A 24,182-nucleotide genomic window follows, 5' to 3' on the forward strand; every position below is an offset into this window, starting at 1 on the left:
CCTGAAGAATTCCATGGTCGGAGAAGCCTCGTGGGCTATGATCCATCGGGACACAAAGAGTCAGACACAACTGAGCGACTAACACTTTCACAACCCCCTGGTAATGATCAGACAGCAGAACTGCCCTGCTCATCTTTGTATCTTCAGCGGCCACCAGCAGAGTCCTTGTGTGTACATTACCTGAATGAGAATGATGCAAAAGAACAAGAGGGCCAGGCTTACCTTTTCTTGCCTGGAGTTTAAGAAAGTTTGTAGTTACATAAGCCATAAAGAGCTTTGGAGAAGAGGATGATATAACAGGATTAAATGCGGCAAAGGAAACAACAGGCCATTGGATTTGATCTAGTTACTTAAAGTCTGAGCACAGATTTAAATATGATATTTGGCAGTATAAAGAACAAAAGAAAATGAAGGATTACTGAGTTCCTACAGTCCCATTGCAATTACTTTGCTACCATTTAAGATACATGGTTCCACAATAACATAGTATGCTTGAGAAATCCAGTTTCCCTCCATATTCCTTCCCTTCCCCCAGTGGGTATCAATTTCCATTAGTTAATGGTTTATCCTTCCTTTTTCTGGCCATGTAGCATGTGGGATCTTAGCTCTCCAACCAGGGATTGGATCTGTGGCCCTTGCAGTAGAAACAGAGCCAACCTCTGGAGCTCCAGGGAAGCCCTATCCTTTCATTTTTAAAATAGAGACAAATGTACAACATACATTATGTGCCACCCTTTAGATAAGAAAGCACATTATACATTCTGTTCTACGTGCTACTTTCTTCACTTAATATAGCCTCGTGATCTCTTCAATCAGTGTGTAGAGTCTCCCTCACTCCTTTTTACTGCTGCTTGGTATCCTACTGTATAGATTTACCAGTTTATTCAACCAGTCCCCTACTGACTGATATGAGAGTTGTTTCCAATCTGTTATTACAAGTAGTGCTGCAATGAATAGCTTTGTGCATGTTACTTCCTATTTTTGCCATCTTATTTCTAGGAACTTTACTTCAATTCTAACTTAATACTCACAATAACTATGCCATAGATACTGGGTCTTCATCTTATGTATAACTTTGATGTAATGAATCAAGTGCTGCAGTACACAGCAGTCCAGCATTTGTAACAGCACATTATAGAGTAAGTCTTTAAAACTTGGAATAAACACCCTCACTCCTACCTTACCGTTCTTCTCCCAATATACGGACATCTCTTCTCAGAGAAAAAGAAGTTATTCTGTCAAGTTAAGCACCACAAACGATAAACAAGGAGTTTAGTTTAATTTTCTCTGGGTATTTGTAAAACACTTAGGGCCAACACAGGAAAAAATAACATAAAATACAGCCTCCTGTGAAAAAATTACACTTACAAAAGAAAGGCCTGAGAGGGATTAGCGCCTTAGCCCCTCGGAGCTATAGCAACTCTGATTGGTCCAAGGAAGTGAATAGATATTGGGAGGCTACAACAGGAGGAAAAACAATGAGAAATCACTGAGGGAGAGGGCCTCGAAGTGGGCCTCGAGGGGGCACTGGAGGTCGGGGAGTGGGTCTGGGTGGAGGGAGGGGCCCCCGCTGGTAGCCGTAGGGTGGAGGTCGTGGAGGGCCAGTGTATCCATGAGGAGGCATCAGTGGAGGAGGTCCACGCATACCATGCGGAGGCATAGGACCTGGGTGACCTGCAGGTAAAAAAGGAAAACTAAGTAAAAACAAGGAATAGGAGACAGTTCATATTGGGACGATGTAAGGAGAGGATGCACTGGGAGATAGTGAAAAGAAAGAGCAGGGGATAAGAGGTGTGACAAAACAAGCTGCAAGAACAATATGTGAGGATGAGGGCGGTGGCTAAAGACTACTCACCCATAGGAGAGCCAAACGGAGGCCCTCGGGGGGGCATGCCCATTGGAGGAGGTCCAGGATGAGGCATTCCAGGTGGTGGTCGGGGTGGTGGCTGCCCCCCAGAGCCAGGCGGCCCAGCGTGGGGGTGCCCTAAGCCATGAGGGCCATGGTGGGCCAGCTGCATCTGAGACATCCCTATGAGAACAAAACAAGACACAGTGAGAAATGAGACAAAAGGAAGTTAGAAGACAGGAGGGCAAAGAAAACAAGACAGAGAAGAAAATGAAGAAAATGACATCAGATAGAATACAGAAATCAAAGCTGGTAAAAAGTGCCCTTATCTTTGACTCCATCCCAAGAGAATAAATCAACCAACTACCCTACAGCTCCCCAGCCCCTGAAGCCCATTTGCTCCTTCCATGATTTAGGCATTGTAAGAGTGCTGCAGAATGGCGTGATTATTCTACTGAATAGAATCTGAGAAGATAACAGAGACACTGTCACAGCAAAGATCTAATTCTAAAGGATGAACAGGAATTTTTCAGGTGGACAACAGAGTGGGAAAAGAACATTCCAGGCAGAAAAAAATCAGCAGGTGCAAAGCATGGATGTGATCAACAGCACAGTATGTTCAAGGAAACCCAGTAGAACAGCTTGCAGTCATGGGAGTAACGGGCAGGAGCCAGATTATGCAAAGCCTAGAATGCTATGATAGCGAGTTTGGGTTTCACTCTAAGTAAAAGGGAACAACCAGAAGAATTTTGAGCAAAGGTGTGTGAATATCTGTATTTAAGAAAAATTACTCTGAGATAGTCCATCAAAGTAGAGATAATTAGAGTCAAAGTGTCAGTTAGGGTATTACTAAAATAAATTAGGTGTGAAATAATGATAGGAGAGCCTGGGCTTCCCAGGTGGCGCTAGTGGTAAAGAACCAATGCAGAGAGCCTGTTGCTCTCTTTGGTAAAACTTAAACAAGAAATGAAGACAGCATGATGGTTGTTAAAATAAACGGTAAAGTATCTTGCATTTTTTTCCTAAAAGAATGTCTGAAAGAAAGGAGAGCTTGGGCACTATCTATTATTGTTAAAGGACAAAGAACAGCAGCATTAAGTACTAACAGAGCTCCTCTATCAAGCTCATCCCTCTCCTTCCCAGCAAAGAACACCCACCTGGATGGGGCATCCCACCCGGTGGGAATGGGTGAGGATGTGAGTGTCCGTGTCCAGGATGTCCAGCCCCTGGGGTTCCCGCTGATGGGGGACCATGTCCTCCAGCCCCAGGAGGCATAGGTGGTGGTGGCATGGCTGGGGGTATCCCAGGAGGAAGGGCTCCAGGAGGTGGTACTGGAGGTGGGAAGGAGCCAGGAGGAGGCATGCCTATAGAGAAAATGGAAAAACAGTTAATGATAGTGAGCAGAGAGTGCCTTTAGAGAGCCTGTTCCACCCTGGCCTCTCCAGGCCGAATGAGCTCTTTTCCCCTCCTCCCAGCTCCCTGAAGTCAGCAGCAACATTAAGTGACTCGAACAACAACCTTCTGGAGAAAACTCAACAACTTTCTTCCCACCACAATCATCATCCCTCAACCCCTTTCTCATCACCTAATGACTCAATGTCCTCTCCTTGCCAGGTTATTTTTCCTTCTTCCTGGCCCCACCCTTCCCAACCTAAGACAAACATTTTTTATCAAAAGCTTTACCTGGTGGAGGAAGCCCAGATCCCAATGATGATACCACAGGATTGGGAGCAGATGGTGGAGGGGGTGCATCTGCAAATAGCTGATGAGGGCGGTCAGCCTGGGAGAGTGGGTTCTGTGCTGCCAGAAGTCTTTCAGCGGCTGAGCCATGGCGCTCACCCTTGGAGTCCTTCTTGAATGCGTAGGACACAGTGATTGGGCGGTTACAGAGGTACTGCCCATTCATGGCCTCAATTGCTGCATCCGAAGCATCAAATGAAGCAAAATTAATAAAGGCATAACCTTTGGAGTTGCCTGTGTCAGGGTCCCGCATAATCTTGGGGGTTTGTAAGATGACCCCAAAGGCGCTAAAAGTATCATAAAGCAACTTCTCATCAATCTCTGGGTCCAGGTTCCCAATAAAAATGTTGGCCCCCACATCCAGGTTTTTGTTGTGAGCTGATGCCTTGTTCACCCGTATTGGCTTCCCATAGAGTTTGATCATGTTCATGATCTTAATGGCATAGTCAGCATCTTCCTCACTCAAGAATTCCACAAAGCCATAGCCTGGGGAAGTGGAAAAGAAGAGGTTAGCAACTGAAGTGATTTAAAAACGAGTTTATAACTCATTTGTCTTCTAAAGCACAAAGGATAAGAAATAATAATCCCAACTTCAATTGAGAATGGTTCCAGAAACAAAATCTTTAGTTTGCTCACTCCAAAACTTAATATCACTGGAGACCTCCAGGAGCAGTCTGTCCCCTCCATACGTAACTGTACTTTTTGCCGTGTACTCACCTTGGTGCTGACCAGTGACTCTATCTTTCGGCATGTGCGTGTTCACTACTGGTCCTGCCTGGAGAAATAGTTCCCACAGCAGTGGTTCGCTAACCTTCTCATCGAGGCCCCCCACGTACACAGTGGCATCTGGAAGACAGGATTACGAGATGAGGACAGAAATGAGGGGAAATAGGGAGGTAACGGGAACATGAAGATGGAACCCAGGCGGAGGAAGTGGGGGTGGAGATGGGGTAGAAAAGCGAGAAAACAAAAAGATGTTAGATTAAGCTTTCCTTTCCAGAAAATAGACAGTCTTATGTCTAATTTAGAGTGACGGTGCAAGTTCACTCTGTAACTTTTCTTTGTCTTTCTTTCTTTTTTTTTTTTTTTGGAGTGGGAAGGCAGCAGAGGATTGGACACAGCATCACAACTACAGGCCTCAAGTCTGTCCATCCCGTCCCCATAAGGCATCGGAACCAGTCTCGCGCCCTTCGGAAAGGCAAAATCTCCCGTCCCAGCGGAAACATTGCTGGGCCTAGTCGAGGTCCCTCAAACCCCCAGAGTCCATTCTGGGTTTGTCCCCTCCAGTCACCCTGGTTTCGCTCGGAGATCGGCCCGGCCGCCATGGCGAAAGCGCTCCCGCCGTCTCCAAGCAGCGATCCCGCCCCCTGACCTCAGTCACTACTTCCACTTCCGAGGCGAAGGCTGACGTGAGGTGGTGGGCGGGGCCGCGGCAGGGGAGGAGCCGGAAGCGGCCTCGGCCATCTTAGGAGACGCTGAGACTGGAAGCGGCTGAGGCAGTGGTGCGTTTCAGTCCACGCTCCCGTGCAGAAGTGCTACTATGAGGGGACGCGGCGGGGAACGTGAAAAGGAAACGTTCTGTCTCTTTTAAGGCAGTGTTAGAAGTTAAAGGGTCACACTGCTCCCGAAAATGTCACTTCAGAAGCTGGGAGAACAAAACTTTAGTTTTCATGTGTTTTGTAGCCTTTTTTTTCCCCTTAGAAGGGTGTGCAGAGGAACCCCTCAACGCAAGGCGTGGGGACAACCGTCCATCCCAACCTGCAGTCCTTGAACAGACGCGTCCGCACAGCCCAGGCCTGAGCTTGAGGTATTTCCTTTCTCCTCAGGGAGGGAATTGTGGAATGTCTGAGCTCGCCTAGTCACTGCATAGGAGGGGAACCTCCTGGTTCGGAGGTGGGGTGGTACCGAAGTTTACGGGGGTTTGATACTGAAGCCCAGAGGCCTCGGCCTCGACCTTCAGAGCACACCCTGAACTCTAGCAACCTCTGGGTGTGCCTTTGCCCTGTCTACACGGAAGAGAGGACCTTAAATTGTGAATCCTGCAGCGCCTCACGCAGCCCAGCCCCTTACTTCCTTAGCAGTAATATGGTCGGTACCGTCCCTTCGTGGGTCACATTCCTTTCCCTCCTCTCCCACCACTCCCTTACCTAAGGTTCCTTTAATCAGACACAATGCCAGCGGCGTGTATAAATATTGTGCTTTAATGAACTCCTTAAATAGAAATGTCACAATGAAAATATATAATTGGAAGAGATAGGGTGTCCCGTGTATATTCCATACCCATAGAAAACTATAAGGGAAGAAATAGAAATTGGAATTAAGCAGCAAGAGGAGGTGAGAAGGAGGTCTGTAGGCCATCTTGTTGGCACTGATAAACAGTATTATCTGATTATCACAATTTACCAGCGCAATATCCAAAATTTCCATCCCAAAGACATGGAATTGCCCTGAAAAAGAGAGGCAGTCTTCTGGATTGTTGTTGTTTCTTAATTCTTCAAATGCTAAGAACTGTTTAAACCAAACAAGGCAGGATAAGAGTTGGATAAGGTTAGCACCACTCATCCTCAATAGAAACTCAGGTCAGTGATCTTGTTTATGAAAGCTGAGGCAGCAAGACCAGATAAGAAAAACCCAAGGATTAGACAAAACTCTCCCTCACCCCAGGCCACCCTCTGCCCTGCCCATGAGAAAGCCAGCAATTTCAACGGGATTGGGAGAGAATGGTATTTGGGTTTCTTTTCTTGGAGTGATCCTCGGGAGATATTCGTGGTGTCCATTTCCTTAATAACTCTTGAAGATGGGATAGCTCCTCCTGGAGACCAGAGATTGTGGGAGCTGAGAGGCCCATCTGGGAAGAGGGTGAAGAGAGGCAGAGAGGATCCTTAATTCTCTTAGTTCCCTTTCCTCCTCCAGCTATCCCCTAGGTTCCACTTGATATAAGCCAGAAGCAGTTTCCCATACTCCCAAATCTATCCACTTTGATACCAATAGGAATGGTATCTAACTTCCCAGTCCCCCAAACCCTTGCCCTTCTGCCTCCTGGAAACATCTGGTTTCTCCTAGAACATCTGGTTCAGAAGTCAGACCCCTTCTCCCACTCCCAATTTTTGTCTTCCCTTCTCACCTGGACCTCAGGCCTTCCCCTCAGGTAGCAGCGTCTCCAGAGCCTGATCTGGGGTCCCAGACATCCAGGCAGCAGCAGTCCCGGGGGTAAAGGGCAAGCTCCCCAGTGTGAGGGGAGCCCCCACTCCTGATCAGCCAGGCTTTCAGAAGAGATAGCAGGTCGAGGGAGCCAACGAGAAGAGACTGCCAGCAGGGAGGGACTGTCCCGCCAAGGACAGAGTTGATTCAGGGGTGTCAGGGCCCCTCTAGAGAAGAGCCACACGGAACTGGGGGGCCCAGGAACCATGAAGCTTGGCTAAGGAGGAACAGGAAATCAACTGGCAACCTAGAAACCTGATGACCCCCAGTTTCCCCAAACTGGGTCATGAAGGAATGTCCAGCTGTCACCCACTGCACACTGTACCAGTTATCAAACTACAAGCCTTCCCCTGAGAACACTTTATCTGCTCTCCTTATTAGACTTCAAACTAGGCCTCAGGACTGATTAAAGTTGATTTTAAGGAAACATAAAAATGTGTGCATGAGACAGGAAGACTAATAAGGATGAGGAGGACCAAAAACGATGCCATTTGTGATTTTTAGGATTTCTGTCTTCCTGGGGACAGTTAGGACTATAAATGACACCAGAAGGGGAATGAGGAACTCAGACCCTATCACTTCTCCTCATCTAATAGGATGAGCCTGTGAAAAAAATCAAAGGAATTTAGGAACTTCAGACACTTTACCTGCTGTCTAGGGAGCCAGGAATCTGGGCAGTGTTCTGGGTTATAGCCAGGATTACAGAATTGTAGTATTTGTTTATTGCTGTAGCGTAAATTCCAGTCCCAGACAGATAGTTGTGGGTTAATAGAGTTCCCAGCCCCTGGGAACCCAGGGGTATAGACTTGTGTATAGTTGTTGAACTAGACAGAGGAAACAAGAAGAGGAAGGTTAAACAAAAATATATAATCCTCCCCCAGTTTAGAGATAAATCGTGAAACTCATCTTATTCTAAGAATCAGATGTAAGGCTTCCCTGGTGGCTCAGTGGTAAAGAATCCACCTGCCAGTGCAAGAGGCACAGGTTCAATCCCTGGTCCAGGAAGATCTCATCTACCTTGAAGCAACTAAGCCTGAGCACCATGACTGTTGAGCCTGTGATCTAGCGCTTGGGAGTCACAACTACTGTGAGCCCACACGCCACAACTACTGAAGCCTGCACACCCTAGAGCCCATTCACAACAAGAGAAGCCACCACAATGAGAACTCCATGCACCACAACTGGAGAATTTGCTGCAACTAATGTGAGAGTTGGACTGTGAAGAAAGCTGAGCACCGAAGAATTGATGCTTTTGAACTGTGGTGTTCGGGAAGACTCTTGAGAGTCCCTTGGACTGCAAGGAGATCCAACCAGTCCATTCTGAAGGAGATCAGCCCCGGGTTTCTTTGGAGGGAATGATGCTGAAGCTGAAACTCCAGTACTTTGGCCACCTCATGCGAAGAGTTGACTCATTGGAAAAGACTCTGATGCTGGGAGGGATTGGGGGCAGGAGGAGAAGGGGACGACAGAGGATGAGATGGCTGGATGGCATCACTGAATCGATGGGCGTGAGTCTGAGTGAACTGCGGGAGTTGGTGATGGACAGGGAGGCCTGGCGTGCTGCGATTCATGGGGTCGCAAAGAGTCGGACATGACTGAGCGACTGAACTGAACTGAAAGAAGAGCCCACTCAGCAATGAGGACCCAGCACAGCCACACACAAAGAAAATCAGATGTAGGGTGAAAGTCCAGTCCTGAAAGAAAGCACCAACCTCCTCCCCCTTTCCCACCCGCAGACCACTTTTCATATTCAAGAGTAAACTTCAGAGAGTAGTTCTTTTGCTGACTAAACAGCTTGTGGGATCCTAGTTCCCCGACCAGTAATTGAACCTGGGCCATGGCAGTGAATGCCCAGAATCCTCACCACTAGCCCACCAGGAAACTCCCAGAGAGTACTTAATGGGTAGGGGAAAGCCAAAAATGGAAGTCACTGACCTGTCCACTCTGCTTTCCACGCTCCCAGGGGGTGTCTCTCAAGAATGTAAGGGTGTCAGGAACTCTGACACTGTCATGAAGAGCAAGAAGGAAGAACTCAGAAAATTCAAACTCAGCTGGAAACTGCTGGAGGAGCTGCCAGACGCAGTCAAGGAAGAGGAGAAACACTGGGGCCTGAGAAGAGGGAAATTAAGAGGTTGGAAGGGTGTGTGGGGACTTAAATGGAGCGGGTAAGTGACGTGGGAATGGGGACACTAAAGAGGTCAGGGGGTGGAAATCAGTTGAGGTTGAGTTGAGTTGAGACGAGTCCCTCATCTGGATCTCCTTTCAAGCTCAGCCCAACCTCAGACCTAATTTGGACCTAATTCACCTCCAGTGGATTTTAGTATGTCATTTTCTCATCCCTGTACTTCTTAATAACACCCTCCCCAAACATTCTCACCTCTTCACTGGCCCCAGATCCCCCAAGTCGGGTCAGGAAAGGATGTCCAGCTGCCACCCACTCTCGTTGGACTAATGATTGGAAGCCAAGCAGTGTTCGGGCTTCAGGGGCTGAAAGCAGCTGGACGAGTGAAGAGAGGAGGCCATTGAAATCACGATCACCGCGCTCTGGGTGATAAAGAGGGATAAGGGACAAAGAAAGAAAGACCAAGAAACTAGGGCAGAAGAGAGTGAGAAAAGGAAACATGGCAGGAGGAAGTAAGAGGCACAGAGGGGGAAAGTTTTGGGTAGGTAGGATTGAGAGGGCACATAAAAGTGAAGAAAAAACAAAGACCTTGAGTGATTCACTTCATACACTCCACCAAGAAATACCCAGCTTCACATGTAGGAAGCAGAATCAAATGCCAAACCAGTTTTCCTCATTTTCCTTCCCCAGCCCCCAATCCAAGCCCCCATCCACTGATGGAAGGACAGGAACAGAAGGCTGAGAAGCCCTCTGTTAGGGACCACAAGCTTAATGGGGAGGCAGAAGTAGCCCTGAAACACGAGTAGTTAAACAAGAGAGGATGCCAGCACTGGAAGGGGACAAGCAAACTCTAGACCTCCCTGAGCAGAATCCAGTCAGGTGAGTAAAGAAAAAAGGCAAGGAATGGAGTGGGTTGGCCCAAGAAACTCACCTTGAAGTACTACAGAGCGAACCCTGGATGTCACTAAGACTGAGATGTCACTGGCCTTTCGAAGACAAGACCTGGAGGGGTGGGCGAGGAAGAGGAGAACAATAGGCCTAGAGGAAGGGAGTGATGGGTCATGGGATACTATGGGGGCAGACTCCCAATTCCTGCCCGTGCACCCCCCACCCCCCCGCCGCCTTCTAAGAGCAACAAATAACAGTCTTCTTGGGGAACCAAGGAGAAGAGTTAATGGAAGACTGAGGAGTCCAAGTTAACAGAAGTTTGAATTATAAATCATGCCAGAAAAAGATGGAGTACCTGGTGTAGTCCAACCATCGTGTTCCTTCCAGAGCTGAGAGCCATTTATCCTCAGCCACAGATGAATCTGAGAGAGTGCAGAGAAGTCAGAAGAGCAAAGAGATCAGGAGAACTGGGGATTCAGGGTCCAGAATTAAGGGGTAATAAGTTGGGTAGTAGTTGTTTATGGGGAAAGGAATGAGAAGTAACTATAAATGGCTATGAGGTTTCTACAATTAAGTTGTGATGGTTGTACAACATTGTAAATACAATGAAATGCATTGAATTGTGCACTCAAGATGGGTGAAGGGTGAATTTATGGTACGTAAATTATATTTCAATAAAGCTGCCTTAAAAAACAAAAATGTTGGGATCAGGAAGACAGGAAATCAGAGTCTGTGGGAAATGGGAGTTGAGTGGAAAACGAAGGATTATTGGGCTGAAGGAGTTCTCATCCATATCAGGCAAAAGGGTTAAACCAGGTTAGGGTCAACAGACCTAGAGGTGGGGTGAGGGGTCAAAGTTTATCTCACCAGGCAGGCAGAGGGCTCTCAGCCTCAGGTGGGCAAGTTGGACATCTGCAAGACTAGGCAGCTCATCCATGGTGTCTACAAGGACAACGTCTGAATGCCCAGCCTGAAGCATGGACTCCACTGCTCTGGAGGGAAGGGAATCAAAAAGTAAGGGAAGGTGTCTGCCCCTCACATCTAACCCTTGATTCTGCTTATCAAACCTCCCCTCACCTGATATCCTCCTTGTTGGGGTCACTGGCTGTATAGAAGCCCCCACAACGAAGAAGATCACTGCCCCCAGGGTGATGCCAGGACAGGCGCTTCACATGGATGAGATAAGGATCACTGAGGGAGAAAATCCTAGCCCCACCCTACCCTTGCCCCAACACTGACCTCAGGGATCCCCTCCCTTCACAGTGACCGCTAACCTCCCATGACCCTCTAATCCCCAAATATTACCATCATCCCCACACTGACCGGTCCACGGCCCTGATGGAAGTGGCCAAATGCTCTCCTGACCTCACTGTCCAGCGTTCGGTTAGGGACCCAGAAGTAACGAGGGAGGCTGTGAAATTGAGAGTTATGTCACAGCATGGCCCAGTGACCTCAATACAATGCCAACCTGTTATAAGGAAGTTGCTTAGGAGGGGATCTTTCTGAAGGATCTCAGGTTTAGAGATCTAGGGGATAATGGGGCTAGCTTTGTGGATGTCCTTGGAGTCTGGAGTTTGAGGGAAGTCCCAAGTTTTAGAAGATCAGAGTAGCATGAGAAGATTGATGGCGCACCACGGGGTTGGGTGGACTGGGGCATCACCTGGTGGCTACGTCGAACCTCTCATTGACGGTGCTGACCCTCCAGCCCCTGGCTGCCTGCTTTTTCCGCTCAGTCTCCCAGTCTTCTATTGTCTCCAAGAGGGGAATAGGTGGTTTTCTGGAGTCAGAACTCTGGCCTAGGGCAGGAGGTCAGCCGGCACAAGAGGAGGAGGAAGAAGAACCAAAGACAGCTTAGCTCTTCTGTCTCCAGCCAGCTTCTGCTTTTCAGACTCTACCCTTTCTTTACCCCAGAGCACCCTCACTCACCAGCCTTGCTCAGGGTTATCCCTGCATACTGTTGGGCTGGACTGTTCTGAGCTCTGGCTTGGACAATGGCCATGGTCACCTGTAGAAGAAACGACAGCCCATCCTTTGCTTCACACTAAAGTGAAAAGGAGGCAATAAGGCTCATATGTTGTTTCACCATCTCGGCCACTAATAGAGAAGAAAAGCGAAGACAGTCCCTAACTAAGGGAGCTTCCACTGGTCATGAGAACTGGAGTCAGGAGAACACATTTAGAACCACAAAATGACAGAATGGTAGTGCTGGGAGGAATCTTGGGAAGAATCTTGTCCAACCCTTCCTGTTTTTCAAAGGAAGACACTCGTCCACAGTTATACTCCTGATAATTGGCAATGCTGGGCTAGAACTCAAGCCTTCACTTTCACCATACTCTAATTTTAGTTTTTCCTAGAGGAGAGAAGCAGAGAGAATGATGAGAGGGATCTTGAGAGATGGGACTACTGGGGATTGCCAAGGAAAGGATCCTAAGATTCTAAGGGGAGGAGGGATTCTTGGGTTGGAGACCTCTTACCTGAAAGGCCTGAGGCTCTAGTCCTCCAGCCTCAAAACCAACTCTGAGTAGTCGAAAGTCTTGGCCGTGAATCAGAATCTCCTCAGGGATGAATTTAAGCAGGGACCCTGGACGGAGGAGCTGGACTCGGGACGGGCCATTCACTGAAGTCAAGAATTAAAGAGTGGTATAGCCATGGATCAGGGTCCCTCTAGGAGGAACTCTTCCAGCCCATCCCACTCCATCCACTCAGTCTGTCCTCTGAGAATAGAGGAAGGATGAGGAAGGGTTCCAGCACCCACAGTGAGCCCGTTCACCAAACCGCCACACTTACCAGCCTCTAATCGCCCAATGTTGGCCAAGGAAAAATCATACTCACTGCTCAGGGGAGTCTCCTAGAGGAAGCACATGACTGACGCTAAAGAAATCTGAAGTCTCGTTCATTGTCCTACCTTGACAGCCCTAACCTCCCTAGAGATGCTTCCCAATGACAATCCTTGATACTCTTAGAAGGCAGCCTTTTAAGCATAACTATCTCACTTCTCGGAGAAGGCACTGGCACCCCACTCCAGTACTCTTGTCTGGAAAATCCCATGGACGGAGGAGCCTGGTAGGCTGCCGTCTCTGGGGTCGCACAGAGTCAGACATGACTGAAGTGACTTAGCAGCCTCTCACTTCTATAATGTTTGTCTAAATCTTCTAGACTCCCTTTCCACTTGCCAGTAGTTGTCCTTTCCACTGCCCTAACCTTCTCACCTGACTCCGCTGCCATCCACGGGGCTGGAAGGTGACCCTCAAGTTGCTGCAGATCAGGGTTCCAGGAATTTCAGGTTCCAGCCCCTTCCTCACCCCCGGGGCCCATGCTAGAATCTGCTCCCCTGCAGGGCAAGAAGAGAAGCCAGGTTATGACTGTTCGCAGGGTTGCCCCCACTCGTATACACACACTCCTCTCAGACATTCTGTAGCAGAAACTAGTTGAGGCACTCCACTGTTAGCCCTTATGCAGCCTTTATTCTCTCCACTCACTCAACCTACCCATGTTTGTTCTCCTTCTCTTTCTTGCTTAATTACACTCTGAAAATGATTGCCTTCTGGCTACTTGATGTTTACCCCTCCAAGACAACTTTCCCTAACACTCCTTTCCTCTGGGAGCATCCTTCTTTCCAGAAAGAATGTCATAGGACGATGACCTCGAGGACCACCAGAACCTGTTCTGGAGTGACCCAAAGCCAGCCCTAATTATTCCAGTGACTCTAAGAGAAGAATAAAGGCTACATCAACCCTGATCCTTATCTTCAGTTCCATTTTCCCACCTTAAAACTATAAGACCTCTTCCAACTTCCCAGGAAGGGGAAGGGCACAGTCTTGAAAGCGTTAGCTTGCTGCGGCCCCCTTTGCCTGGCAAAGTAATAAAGCTACTCTTTTCTACTCCTTTAAAGCTCTGTCTCCTTTAAAGCTCTTTCTATTCAGCATAGGTGAACAGAGGCCAGTTTTTCAGCAACAGACAGGAGAATCTAAAGAGGAAAGACTAGGATTCCTCCCTAACCCCACAAGAATGAAAACTTAGGAGGAGAGATTTTAGGCCCTCAAATATTTTTGAATAAGTAAATGAGAGGAGTAACAGGGTCAAGAAAACAGAGGGACCATCAAGCTCCAACCAGCCCTAGGCAGAGAACCGAGCAAATCTCAGGTAAAAGCACTTTGAACCAGAAGAGGAATACAGAGGTATCTTTAGTGAGGTTTGAAACAGGGTTTGAGGAGGGTGAAATTTGGAACAGTCTGGAAATCAGAAGTATTGGGAAGGCATTATTACCTGGGAGGCCTCCAGAGGCCAGGCAGCTGCCCAGCTGACGACTCCTGGGCTCTGGCATCCCAGTCCCCTGGACAGACTTCGGTCCAGAGAGCTGTGAAGGGTGTAGGGTTAATCCCCAAGCTTCTCTGGTCCTGGAGTCTGGGGTTACTTCAGCAGCCACCTTTGGAGGCCTACACTCAGACTCTCAGGAGAAACTGAGATCAGTGGCTGTGGAGAGCTCAGGACAGGCGTTGGCAGATAGTTAAGGGAGGGAGGGGCTGGTTAATGGATAATGAGACAATGAACTTGAGACTGCAAAAAAGACCAAGCACTGTCAACCAGAGGCTGATATGAGAAATACCCTCCGCCTCCTCTGGATTCTTCTCTTTCTCCACATCATCCCCATTCGCACCCTCTAGATGACAAACCCCTCCCCCAAGCCCTTTTCCTCTCCTTACCCCCATCTCTGGCTCTTCCTTCTGGGGGGCGATGTTGAAACTCTGGCCCCGGCCCCCCCACCACATTTCTCTGGCTCCATCCGGGGATGGAGCGGTCAAGGGTGGAAAACCTCGAGGATGCTCAAGCCCCTTGGGGAGAGGCTGAATCCTGTAGCTAGCAGGAGGGAAGTCAGGGAGAAGGGCAGGAGGAAGATTCAAGGGAAAGGAGCACTTGAGGTGCAAGGAGCACGATTTGGGGTCTTCTGAGAGGTGTGTCCAGTCCAGCTAGAGAAGGCTCCACGGAAACTTCAGTCGACTCTGGAGAGGGCGGAAGAGATGCCCAGCCCCTTAAAGGAGAAGACACACAATTTTGGAAAAGTGGAGAGAAAGTGGAAGAGCCTAAGAAAGGTGAGGAAAAATTGGGGAACTGAGAAAACCACATTCCCTTCTTTACTCCAAACCCAGATCCTATCCTCTTTCTGTTCATGAGCTTTGGAGACTATTTGAGGGAAGCAGTAATGACAAGTATTAAACTGGAATCATTTGGGCCACTTCCCTGGACTCTCACTGATGGCTTCCCTGGGAAGCTGTTTTTGTCTTCTTTAAGGGGATGTGAGGAATGATTAAAGGTACTTCAGGCCTCCTTACAACCTCTCCTGACAGTCTGAACTAAAGTAGTTGAGAAGAAATAAATGGAAATTGGCCCTTGGGATTTTTGCCTGGGGAAGCCCAAGAACTGGGATGGGGGCGAGAGGAGTGTTTTTGTATATCCTTCTCCAGAGTGTGAAACATCTCATATGAAGGGTGCAGTGGAAGAGTAGGGAGAGAAACTGAAATATCTGCAGGATGCTGACACAGGTACAGGTGCGTGCAAGTTCTGTGGCTGGGGGTGGGAGGCCCAAAGAAAAGATCTAAACACTTAATCACACACACACCCTTAATCTCACACACACACACACACCCATCCAAACAGTTGGAAACTAGAACCCATTCCAGGTACAGGAGCCCTCCCTCCAGCCCAGACATCAGATCTCCAAATTAATGATTCATGTTAAGGACTTTGAAAGCTGAGGGCTGGAACCCTCTCTGCTCAGTGCAACAGTCCCATCCCCCAGCCCTCCCCCTTGAAACCCAAGAAGCAAAGATGGGTGGGGAGGGCTGTAGGAGGGAAGTAAAGGAACAGTAACTAGGGTAGGTATGCAAAATCTACCTTTAGATACGAAAAAGACAAAAGAAGGTACAAAGGAAGGAATTACTGAGCTGCTGTTTTATTGATTTTGAGTTTGTACAGAGGCAGCAGTCCTTAGGTGGGGTCCCCAGTTTTCCAGAGTGACACTCAACTCTCCTCCCCCAGCACACACACCCTTCCGGCCTCAGTTTTGAAAAGTTCCCTGTCTTGGCTGCAACTGTGGAAATAGTGAAGATACTGTGAGACAGGGAGTCCATCTGGAACAAAGAGGCATACACCTGCTAGGAAGGCGTCCCAGAAGCCTGATTCTAGAAGTCCTAAAAGCTGCTACATTCCCCACCCCCACCTGCATTCCATCAGCCTCAATCCCTCACGGGAAGAAAATATTTCCCAAGGGCTGTGGCAATAGAAAAAGGTGTGTACCACAATTTAAAAATCCATTATCCACTTTCCTTCTCCCCACCACCCTTCAGTCAAGAGCCTCATTCTATTCTTTAATACTTGAGGTGTAGGAACAGCAGAATAGAGAAAACATGAGGGGGGATGGGGGAAGATCAGAGCCAGAAAAAAGATGGGTGACTTAGATCAGCACCTAACTAGGAATGCAAAGGGGACAGCAGCTAAGTGTTAAGTAACAGGAGGACACCTCCCCCTCCGACCACCCGCCACACACCCAGTGGAGGTTTAGTGGATGGAAGGAAGGGTGGAGAGGCAAGGGTCTGTATCAGATTTTTCCATTTTCAGAATCCTGGTCTGGTTGCAGGTTTGTGCCAGGAGTGAAGGCTGCTGGGAGGGGCTGCTAGAGGAAGGAGGTGGAGCTGAGTGACTCACAAGATGAATCATAGATCCAGTTATAAGCACAGAAAGAGGCCAAGGTCCTCCCCACCCCCGCTCCTCTGCGCTACTGGCAGCCAGCTTCCCTTCCTCTTTTCTAGCACCTCTTACCCAAGTGGCCAGTAAAAGGAGGGGTTGTGGAGAAAGTCTCCAAGGAGGGTATCATAATATTCTGTTAATCCACTTAAATTCAGGGGGCAAAACAGCCTGTGATTTCTATAAAGTGAAAGAAACAGACTGCCTGTATGAGTCACTGAATCTGTAGTTGAAGGGCCTGGAGGGAAAAGGAAATTAGGAAAATCTGTGGTCCAGGTGATTCCAGGACGAGAAGGGACTACTAATTCTGTCTTCTCACCTGTGGTGGTGGGCCTGGGGCTCTGACTCCTTGGAGAAAAAAAGAGAATGCAGAGTCCAGAGGTGTCAGAGTAACTTGGGGACAATTATCTTTGAAACGCCTTTATTGGGAAAGATAAAATGTGACTGGAACTTTGGACATGTGGCTGTTTAGAAAGTGGTAAGAATAGCAAAAGCTAGGTTCTCAGAAATCATTCAAAACCAGCTCCATCCTTTCCAGCTCAGTATCACTCCCAAACATACACTAAAAAGTCATTGCTGATTTTTGTTTAGTTGGTCTGTGAGCTTGTTTCACTTGAGAAGAAACAGCCAACAGCAAAGGGAAGGAACTTCCCTTCAGGCCCCACAGAGCACTGAGCTGAACACCATACCACTCCATAAAGAGACTGAATCTTTGAAAAAAAAAAAAAAAAAAAAACCTTTTAATATCATTTTATTTTGCTGTAGAATCCAGTGTGAGGGGAAAATGTTTGGTTAAATCTTGTAACTGTCCATCAAACCAGCATAAATTAAAAGGAGGAATCTGGAGGCATGTCCTATAGACCTATTTGCTCCTTCAGGGCTGAGATGGAGGATCTAGGGTGGGTAGAAGGGGTAGCACTGTCTGAAATCAAAATGGGAAAAGTAAAAGCCCTGAAAATCTCCCCTCTCCAACAACCACCTCAGTAGGTACCCCAGTGCCTTGGGTTAAAATAACTAAGTGCACTTATTTAAGCCTGAGATGATATCCCTCAATTAGGATTGAGGGGCCTGCCTCCCCTCTTCAACCACACCCCCAACTACGGAATCTGGCTCCTTTTGAGAGCATGTCCGTCTCCTCCCTTCCCCCAACACAGTAACTGCACAAGGCTGCCTCTTCTACTCCCTCCCCAAATACTGCCATTTCCCAGGCAATTTTTCACCACCTTCCCATCCTACAGTCGTCTCAAAAAATAAAGCAGAACAGAATTTACTCATCCCTACAGAAAAACATCCATTGACTCAGGGTCCCTCATCTTTAGAATGCAGAGGTTATTTTCTTTTTTTAATGCCTCAATAAAGTTACCTTCCCAAAGTAAAAACAAATAATTCTTAATGAAAAAGCTATAGCGCCTAAATAACCTAAACCCCCCCCACACACACACTTTTTTTAAACCATTTTCACCCCCTTGGGCACCCCTCAGAATTTCCACCTTTTTATTTGAAAAGAAGACAAAAGGGATTGGGTTGGTCAATTTATAAATCAAAACAAAAGCAAACATGACACAAGGTTTCCGTTTTTGTTCATTTGTCCTCAGTTTTTAAAAACAAAAGTATTAACTAGACTCTAATAACAGATCAAATCCAAACACAGCAGTCCAGTGGAGAATTAAAAGTTTCCTGGTTTTATTCTCTGGGAAAATCCCTGGTCTGTTTCCATTCCTATTGGTCCAGGCCAAAATCCTATGATATAGATGGATGCCTACGGGAAAGCTAGGTGTGCTGTGCAAATTCTAGGTGTGACTTTGAGTCACTTGTTGTTTGGGTGCATGTTAGGCGACAGAAGTTCATATGGTCGTGGTCTCACCAGTGTTGTTCTAAGCCCAGACACGGGGTGAGGTAAGCAAGGCACTCACTTCAGGCACAAAATTTAAGGATGCCTCAAAAGCCAGTGACCAAGATGCTATTTTAACACAATATATTCTGAAAATCAAAACTAATATAAAAAGAGCCACAATGAATAAAGTATTGAAATTTTAAATAAAGACAAGATTCCACTCCTCCTTGCTCAATTCAGCTTTTCTTCCCTCACTCTAACCCCAGTCCTGCTGGATCCTGTTTTAAAGATTTTGATATTTTGCTCATGATGGATTTTTTGCATTAATTTTTTTTAAATGCTGCATTAAAACAGTATTTATCTTGACTAGTGAGCTTTTGGCATCTCCTTAAGTTTTGACCCTGAAGGGAATGCTCCTCTCACACCAGCCCCAGTCCTGCCTGGAAATACAAACATACCCTCTTTTGGAACCTATCTCCTTTGACCTCATTGCTTCCTTAACACATCCATTTCCAAATAAAAGCCTAAGAATTAATAGCCATGGAAATTATTAAATCGACAATCAGATTTAGAAAATAAGTGGCTTTTCGAGTTTGTTGAGGAGAAAGGAAACTTCCTAAATTGTGAGCAGTTCCAATGAAGAGGACAGTCTTGGCTGATTTTGTTATCAAGGGGGAGGTGGGATGACAACTTTCCTGACTGGGCAGAAGCAACATATGGCAAACACAAGTCCCCCCAACGCACACCCCCCAGCCCATGTCTGCCTTGGATCAAATGTGAGGATTACATTCCACAGGATGGTTTAAGAGTACACACCTCAAAAGAGAAATCCAAATACAGAAAAATAGCCCCAATTAACACTCTAGACACATTAAGTACACTTATGCCCCTTCTTCATATGCACCCAGGAGTGTATACAATTGCATAGTTGATTTTTCCCCCCCAGAAAGAAATAATTTAAAGAAAAGGGAAGATTGGCCCAGGATAGGTCCTCCAGTTTAAAGCTCTTAGAAATGGTGCTGGCCAGAGCACAGGCTGTCCAGACTTGTGCTTTGTGCAAAATGCAAAGGAGCTCCCCCCACTACCGTGTCCACAGACCCACTCCCACCCTCTGGGGAAAAGGATGGTTTGGGGAGAGGAGGGAGACCCAATGACAGATCAGCTCATTGGGAGTAATCTGTGATCTGTGGTTATAGTTCACTAAAATATATATTTCTCTAGCTACCTCTTTATAAATTGCCCCTAACCCCTACCCCAAGTTTCAACATCAGTCCTATTATCAAAAATATCTCTTCTTACAAAGTATTTTTTTAATTATTTTAATAAACTAACCACAGATTAAGGTCAGCTATGGCTTAACAAAAGAAGCCGGGATGTTAAGTTCATTCTCCAAAAGTAGAGAGGAAGGAGAAAGAATCATTTAAATAGGAGGGGAAAAACTCATTTTTTAAAATGTTTTTTGCTTGGTAGGGTCTTTTTGTTTCTTAAAAAAAAAAAAAAATCCAGAAAATAAGTTGCTTTCTACAGAAATGCAGCAGCAGAGGATGGTAGTGCTCTATTTAGGTTTTTGGTTTTGTTTGAAACAGTCTGGCCAAAAGTCTGTCCTCCTCCCACCCACTCCCAAGGCGCACTCAAATGTGTGGTTATTGCTAGTAGTTAAAAAAAGATCACCTCTGTACCAATTCACCTGGAAAAAATTCAACACACACAGCTGCTCTTATCATTCTCTTGCCTTCCCCAGAGGGAACTTTTTTTGTGTTTTTGTTGTTGTTTTTTTTTAATAAAATTAAAGTCTTAAAAAAAATCACAACCTTCTTAGCTGAGCTCAGCCCTCAAAAAGGATGAGGAAAAGATAGGGGGCAATCGGCAACCTCCTCTAGAACTAGAAGGGATGACAGATGGCTGTTTAGAAGGAAATCAAACTTCAGAGGAAAAAGATTCCCCCTTTAAGTTCTTGCCTTTGCCATCTCACTAAACCGATTTAAGCCATCCCCCTCCTAATAAGCACCCAGAAGCACACATTTCTTCCTTGTCTTTCCAGATCCTTCAGAAGGAAAAATTTATCCAACACTAAACATCTACCTTAATTCAAGTCAACAGCAAATCTAATTTCCCAGTTTCCCTCCACACTCCCAACTCCACCACCGTGTGCTTTTTTCCAACCTAAAAGAACTTTGGTCTGTTTTTTCTTTTATTGACTGAACCTCCTTTGCCAGTTCCTCCCCCAGACTTCTGCCCACCTACCCACCCCCACACACCGAATCTTCCCTTACGCTTTCCCTTAGGCCTGGCATGGACCCAAGGTGTTATAACACACAATTATGGTCTTTCTCCCCTTGTACCTTCTCAGTACCATCAAGTCAAGATCGGCAAAGGACCAGTATAGCCTCGAGGCACCATCCAGCCCTGACCTGCTCTTGCCAGCCTGGCAGCTCTTCAGAGTATACACACTTAAGAGTTTCTAGCCAGGCTCACACCAACATTACTGCATTCGCCCCATCAACATGGGAGCTGGGTCTTATAAGCCAATTAATTGAGCTTAACTTTCTTTGTTTAGCCCCCTTGCCCTCCAAGGTTTCCCATTCAGAACCTGTGCACCAGCAGCTCCCCACCCGGTTCACGTTCCCTTCTCCTCAGTTCTTCTCTGTAACAGCAGGAGCAGAAATTGTTTGTCTCAGGGTGTCCGTAGAAGCTGCAGTTCGGTTGTTTGCATTTGGTCTGGGTTGGGGGAAGCCCCTGGGGACCTCCAGCCCATCCATCTGGCTCAGGGGGCTCTCTGTAGCCGTTGCTATAGGAATCAGCCACGCGGAAGTGGGGTGGTAACGGTGCACCCCTGTGAGCTCCATCCTTGGAGTGACTGCCTGGCTCCAGAGAAGGGATGCTGTCCTGGTGGGGGTAGGGTCGCCCAGGAGGGCACTGTCTGGGGAAGGTGGCATATGGTGGTAGGCTCCCCCCACATGGCCCCCCTGCCAACTGCCTCCGGGGTTCCTGGCAGTGGACTCCACCCCCAGAAGGCCGAGGGACAGTAAAGCCACCAGGGTAGCCAGCAGAGAATGCCACTGCCTTGGATTCTGCTGGAGGGGCAGTCAGCAGCTCCTCCCCGCCATCTGGCTCTGGCTTTTTGGCTGGAGGAGGCCCACTCCCTACCCCTCCATTCATGATCTTCCTCTCTGTCTCCTTCTGCTTCTGCTCTGCCAGGAATCTCTCCTCAGCATCAGCGAGGTAGCGCTGGATCATCTCCTCCTGATACTGGTGGCGGTGACCCATCTTCAGGGTGCCAACAAAAATAAACTTCCCCTCCCCTTGCATTGCAATCCTCATAATGCTCAGGCTTTGCATCACCTCCTGGCTATACCTGCTCCCTCCATTACCAACAGACTCAGGTGTGGGCTTCTCAGATACAGGCCCATCCCCAGCTGCCTCCTCCTTGCCACCCTTCCAACTCTTCAGTGAGTTTTTCTTCTTCTTCTCCAGGGTCTCAGTGCCACTGCTTACCCCCGAACCTGTTCCCATCCCTCCAGGCTTAGAACCCTTGCTGTGCATCAGGCCTCCCATGTTCTTCTTGAGCTTGCTGCCCAAGGTTTTGCCAAAGCTGCCCAGTTTGTTAGCCACAGAATCTGCTCTCTTCTTGTCCTTTTCCCGATCTCGCTTTGACTTCTCTTTCCGCTTGCTGCCCTCGTTGCTGGCAGAGCTGCTGCCAACTGACTCCTTGTCTGACTCCCCAGACTCAGGTGTGGACCGGGGCTCATCTCCAGCTGAGGCTGTCGGGGACTCAGGCTGGGCCAGTGGAGCCTGGAAGAGACAAGAAGATGGTTGACAGATACAGAACAGATAAACAACAAGGTCTTTCTGTATGGCACAGGGAACTATATTCAATATCCTGTGATAAACCATAATGGAAAAGATCCTGTGATAAACCGTAATGGAAAAGAATAACCAAAAAAAGAATTTCTGTATGTGTATAACTTAGTCACTTTGCTGTACAGCAGAGATTGGCACAACATTGTAAATCAACTATACTTTAATTTTTAAAAATTAAATTTAAAAAAATGGCTGACTATTATTCAATTGGCCTAGGTTGAAGGAAGCCCCCAGGAACCTCCAGCCCATCCACCTGGCTCACGGGGCCTCCTGCAGCTGTTGCTATAGGAATTAACCATGTGGAGAGGGGTGGTAACACCCCTATGAACTCCTTCCTTGGAATGACTGCCAGGTTCCAGAGAAGCGCTGCTGTCATGAGGGGAAGGGTCACCCGGGAGGGCACTGTCCTTCCCCAACTCGTCAGCTGTCCCATGAACCAGGGGAAAAAGTATCTAACGTCTAGCCTTTATCTCACCTCCTATAATCTGATGCCCTTCTGTAATAAGGAGATAGCAAAATGAAGACTGGATTTTGCTCTTCTAGAACAATGTGCAACTATACAAATACATAGCCTCTGGGTAAGGTGAGAAAATATTCCGTAGACACTAGAATGGCATTTATTATAAATTTCTCTATGCCAGATTCTACCCAAAGTTACTCTCAAGGAAGTTCTGAATAACCACCCCAAGTCTTAACCATTCTGCATCCACTTTCAGACATTCAGCACCAGAGTCCATCAGTTGGCCCTTGCTCCTGTGTTCTATGGATAATGACATCCTCAGAACCTACTAGATCAGGAGCTCTTTAAGCTATTCTGTCTCTCCTAGTGCCCAATACAGAGGTCTATGTACGGAGGGCTTAGAACAAAGTAATAACAATCTCAAGTTCAAGAAAACTTTTCCTGAAGAATATGTTTAGTATCAGAAAGCAGAGCCTGGTTGTTGAGAAGATATAGAAAACAAAGGGCACTAACAGGTAGAAAGACAAGAAAAAGCCTCTTTTGGAATTTATCTGGTATTTTCCAGTTACTCCTAATATTGAATCATAAGCCACTATCCAGAAGAGACGTGGAAGGAGACCACCACCAGACGTCCTCGTTCTCCCTGACGTGGAAAGGAGGGCATGCCAGGGTGGAGTGGGAGAAGCCTCACCTGCGCATCGGAGGACACTGGGATCCACTTCACGTTCATGTAGCCATGCAGCAAATGCAATTTGACCTCTAGGGATAGGATCACACTGTGAAAAGGAGGAAAAAAAGAATTTCAAAGAACTGTGGCCTTTAAAAAGCAAAGCAGTGCGATCCAGTTGGGAGGCAGGGTGGGAGAAGGCTACATGGCTAGGAGCTCAGGGCTGATTTGAATTATGGCTGCACCAATTACTAAGCTTTATCACCTTGAGCAAGTCACTTCAACCTCCCTGAAACTCAGTAGGGGTTGATAATGAGTATAGATAATAATATCTATCCTGTAGGGCTGTTGTGAAGATTAAAATAGTATTGAGAAAGGGCCCAGCTCAGGGCCTGGAAAATAGGAAATATTTATGAAACAGTATATTACTTAGAAGGTGCTTTTGATAATTAGGTGAGAACTTACTTAAAAAGTCATAAACTCTTTTTTTTTAACCCCATCTTCTCAGTTGGCTCCAGTTTCAGGAGCCCAAAGAAGGCAGCACTGGATAAGAGGTGAGGAGGGAACTTTTACGCTCCTAAGCTCTTCACAGAAAGCTGTGGAAGCAGGAGGAAGCCAATTTCAGGGAAATGGGGGTAGGGGTGGGGGGAACATATTTTTCTTGCCATTTAAGTTCCAAAAAAAAAAAAAAGCAAAAGTCTAGAGCAAATGATTTTGGTCAGCTATTTAAAACTCTTCTCGTTTGGGCTGCGAGAAGTGTGATCTGATCATCTCGACTCTCTGACCACTGTTCTGGGGTTCTGTAAGAACACTCCTCATGCT

At 47.1% G+C, this 24,182-nt stretch overlaps 3 protein-coding genes across 4 annotated transcripts in view; all 3 read right to left on the bottom strand.

The window, feature by feature from the left end:
• SF3B4 (splicing factor 3b subunit 4) lies at positions 1,244–4,967 on the bottom strand. Its single transcript, XM_018046026.1, has 6 exons — positions 4,878–4,967; positions 4,304–4,432; positions 3,530–4,072; positions 3,004–3,210; positions 1,856–2,029; positions 1,244–1,674 (listed from the first exon to the last, which is right to left on the bottom strand). Exons 1-6 carry the CDS (start codon positions 4,909–4,911, stop codon positions 1,487–1,489), a joined length of 1,275 nt encoding a protein of 424 aa, XP_017901515.1. The 5' UTR covers positions 4,912–4,967; the 3' UTR covers positions 1,244–1,486.
• MTMR11 (myotubularin related protein 11) lies at positions 5,770–15,633 on the bottom strand. The gene is given in 18 exon segments (XM_013962450.2): positions 5,770–6,298; positions 6,300–6,434; positions 6,711–7,004; positions 7,435–7,611; positions 8,723–8,896; positions 9,165–9,331; positions 9,841–9,911; positions 10,153–10,219; positions 10,665–10,789; positions 10,875–10,963; positions 11,121–11,208; positions 11,458–11,593; positions 11,724–11,802; positions 12,272–12,414; positions 12,585–12,645; positions 13,007–13,128; positions 14,064–14,154; positions 14,501–15,633. Coding segments are annotated over 18 exon segments (2,142 nt in total). The 5' UTR covers positions 14,567–15,633; the 3' UTR covers positions 5,770–6,241.
• OTUD7B (OTU deubiquitinase 7B) overlaps positions 17,935–24,182 on the bottom strand; it is a 57,727-nt gene continuing 51,479 nt past the window's right edge. For both annotated transcript variants that reach the window (XM_018046024.1, XM_018046025.1), the window contains 2 exons: positions 23,385–23,469; positions 17,935–22,164 (listed from right to left, as the gene is read on the bottom strand). In XM_018046024.1, the coding sequence (XP_017901513.1) occupies positions 20,956–22,164; positions 23,385–23,469 (1,294 nt within the window). In that variant the 3' untranslated portion in view covers positions 17,935–20,955. The remainder of the gene's footprint in view (positions 22,165–23,384; positions 23,470–24,182) is intronic.

This window comes from Capra hircus, chromosome 3 (assembly GCF_001704415.2).
Source record: "Capra hircus breed San Clemente chromosome 3, ASM170441v1, whole genome shotgun sequence".
Lineage (NCBI taxonomy): Eukaryota > Metazoa > Chordata > Mammalia > Artiodactyla > Bovidae > Capra > Capra hircus.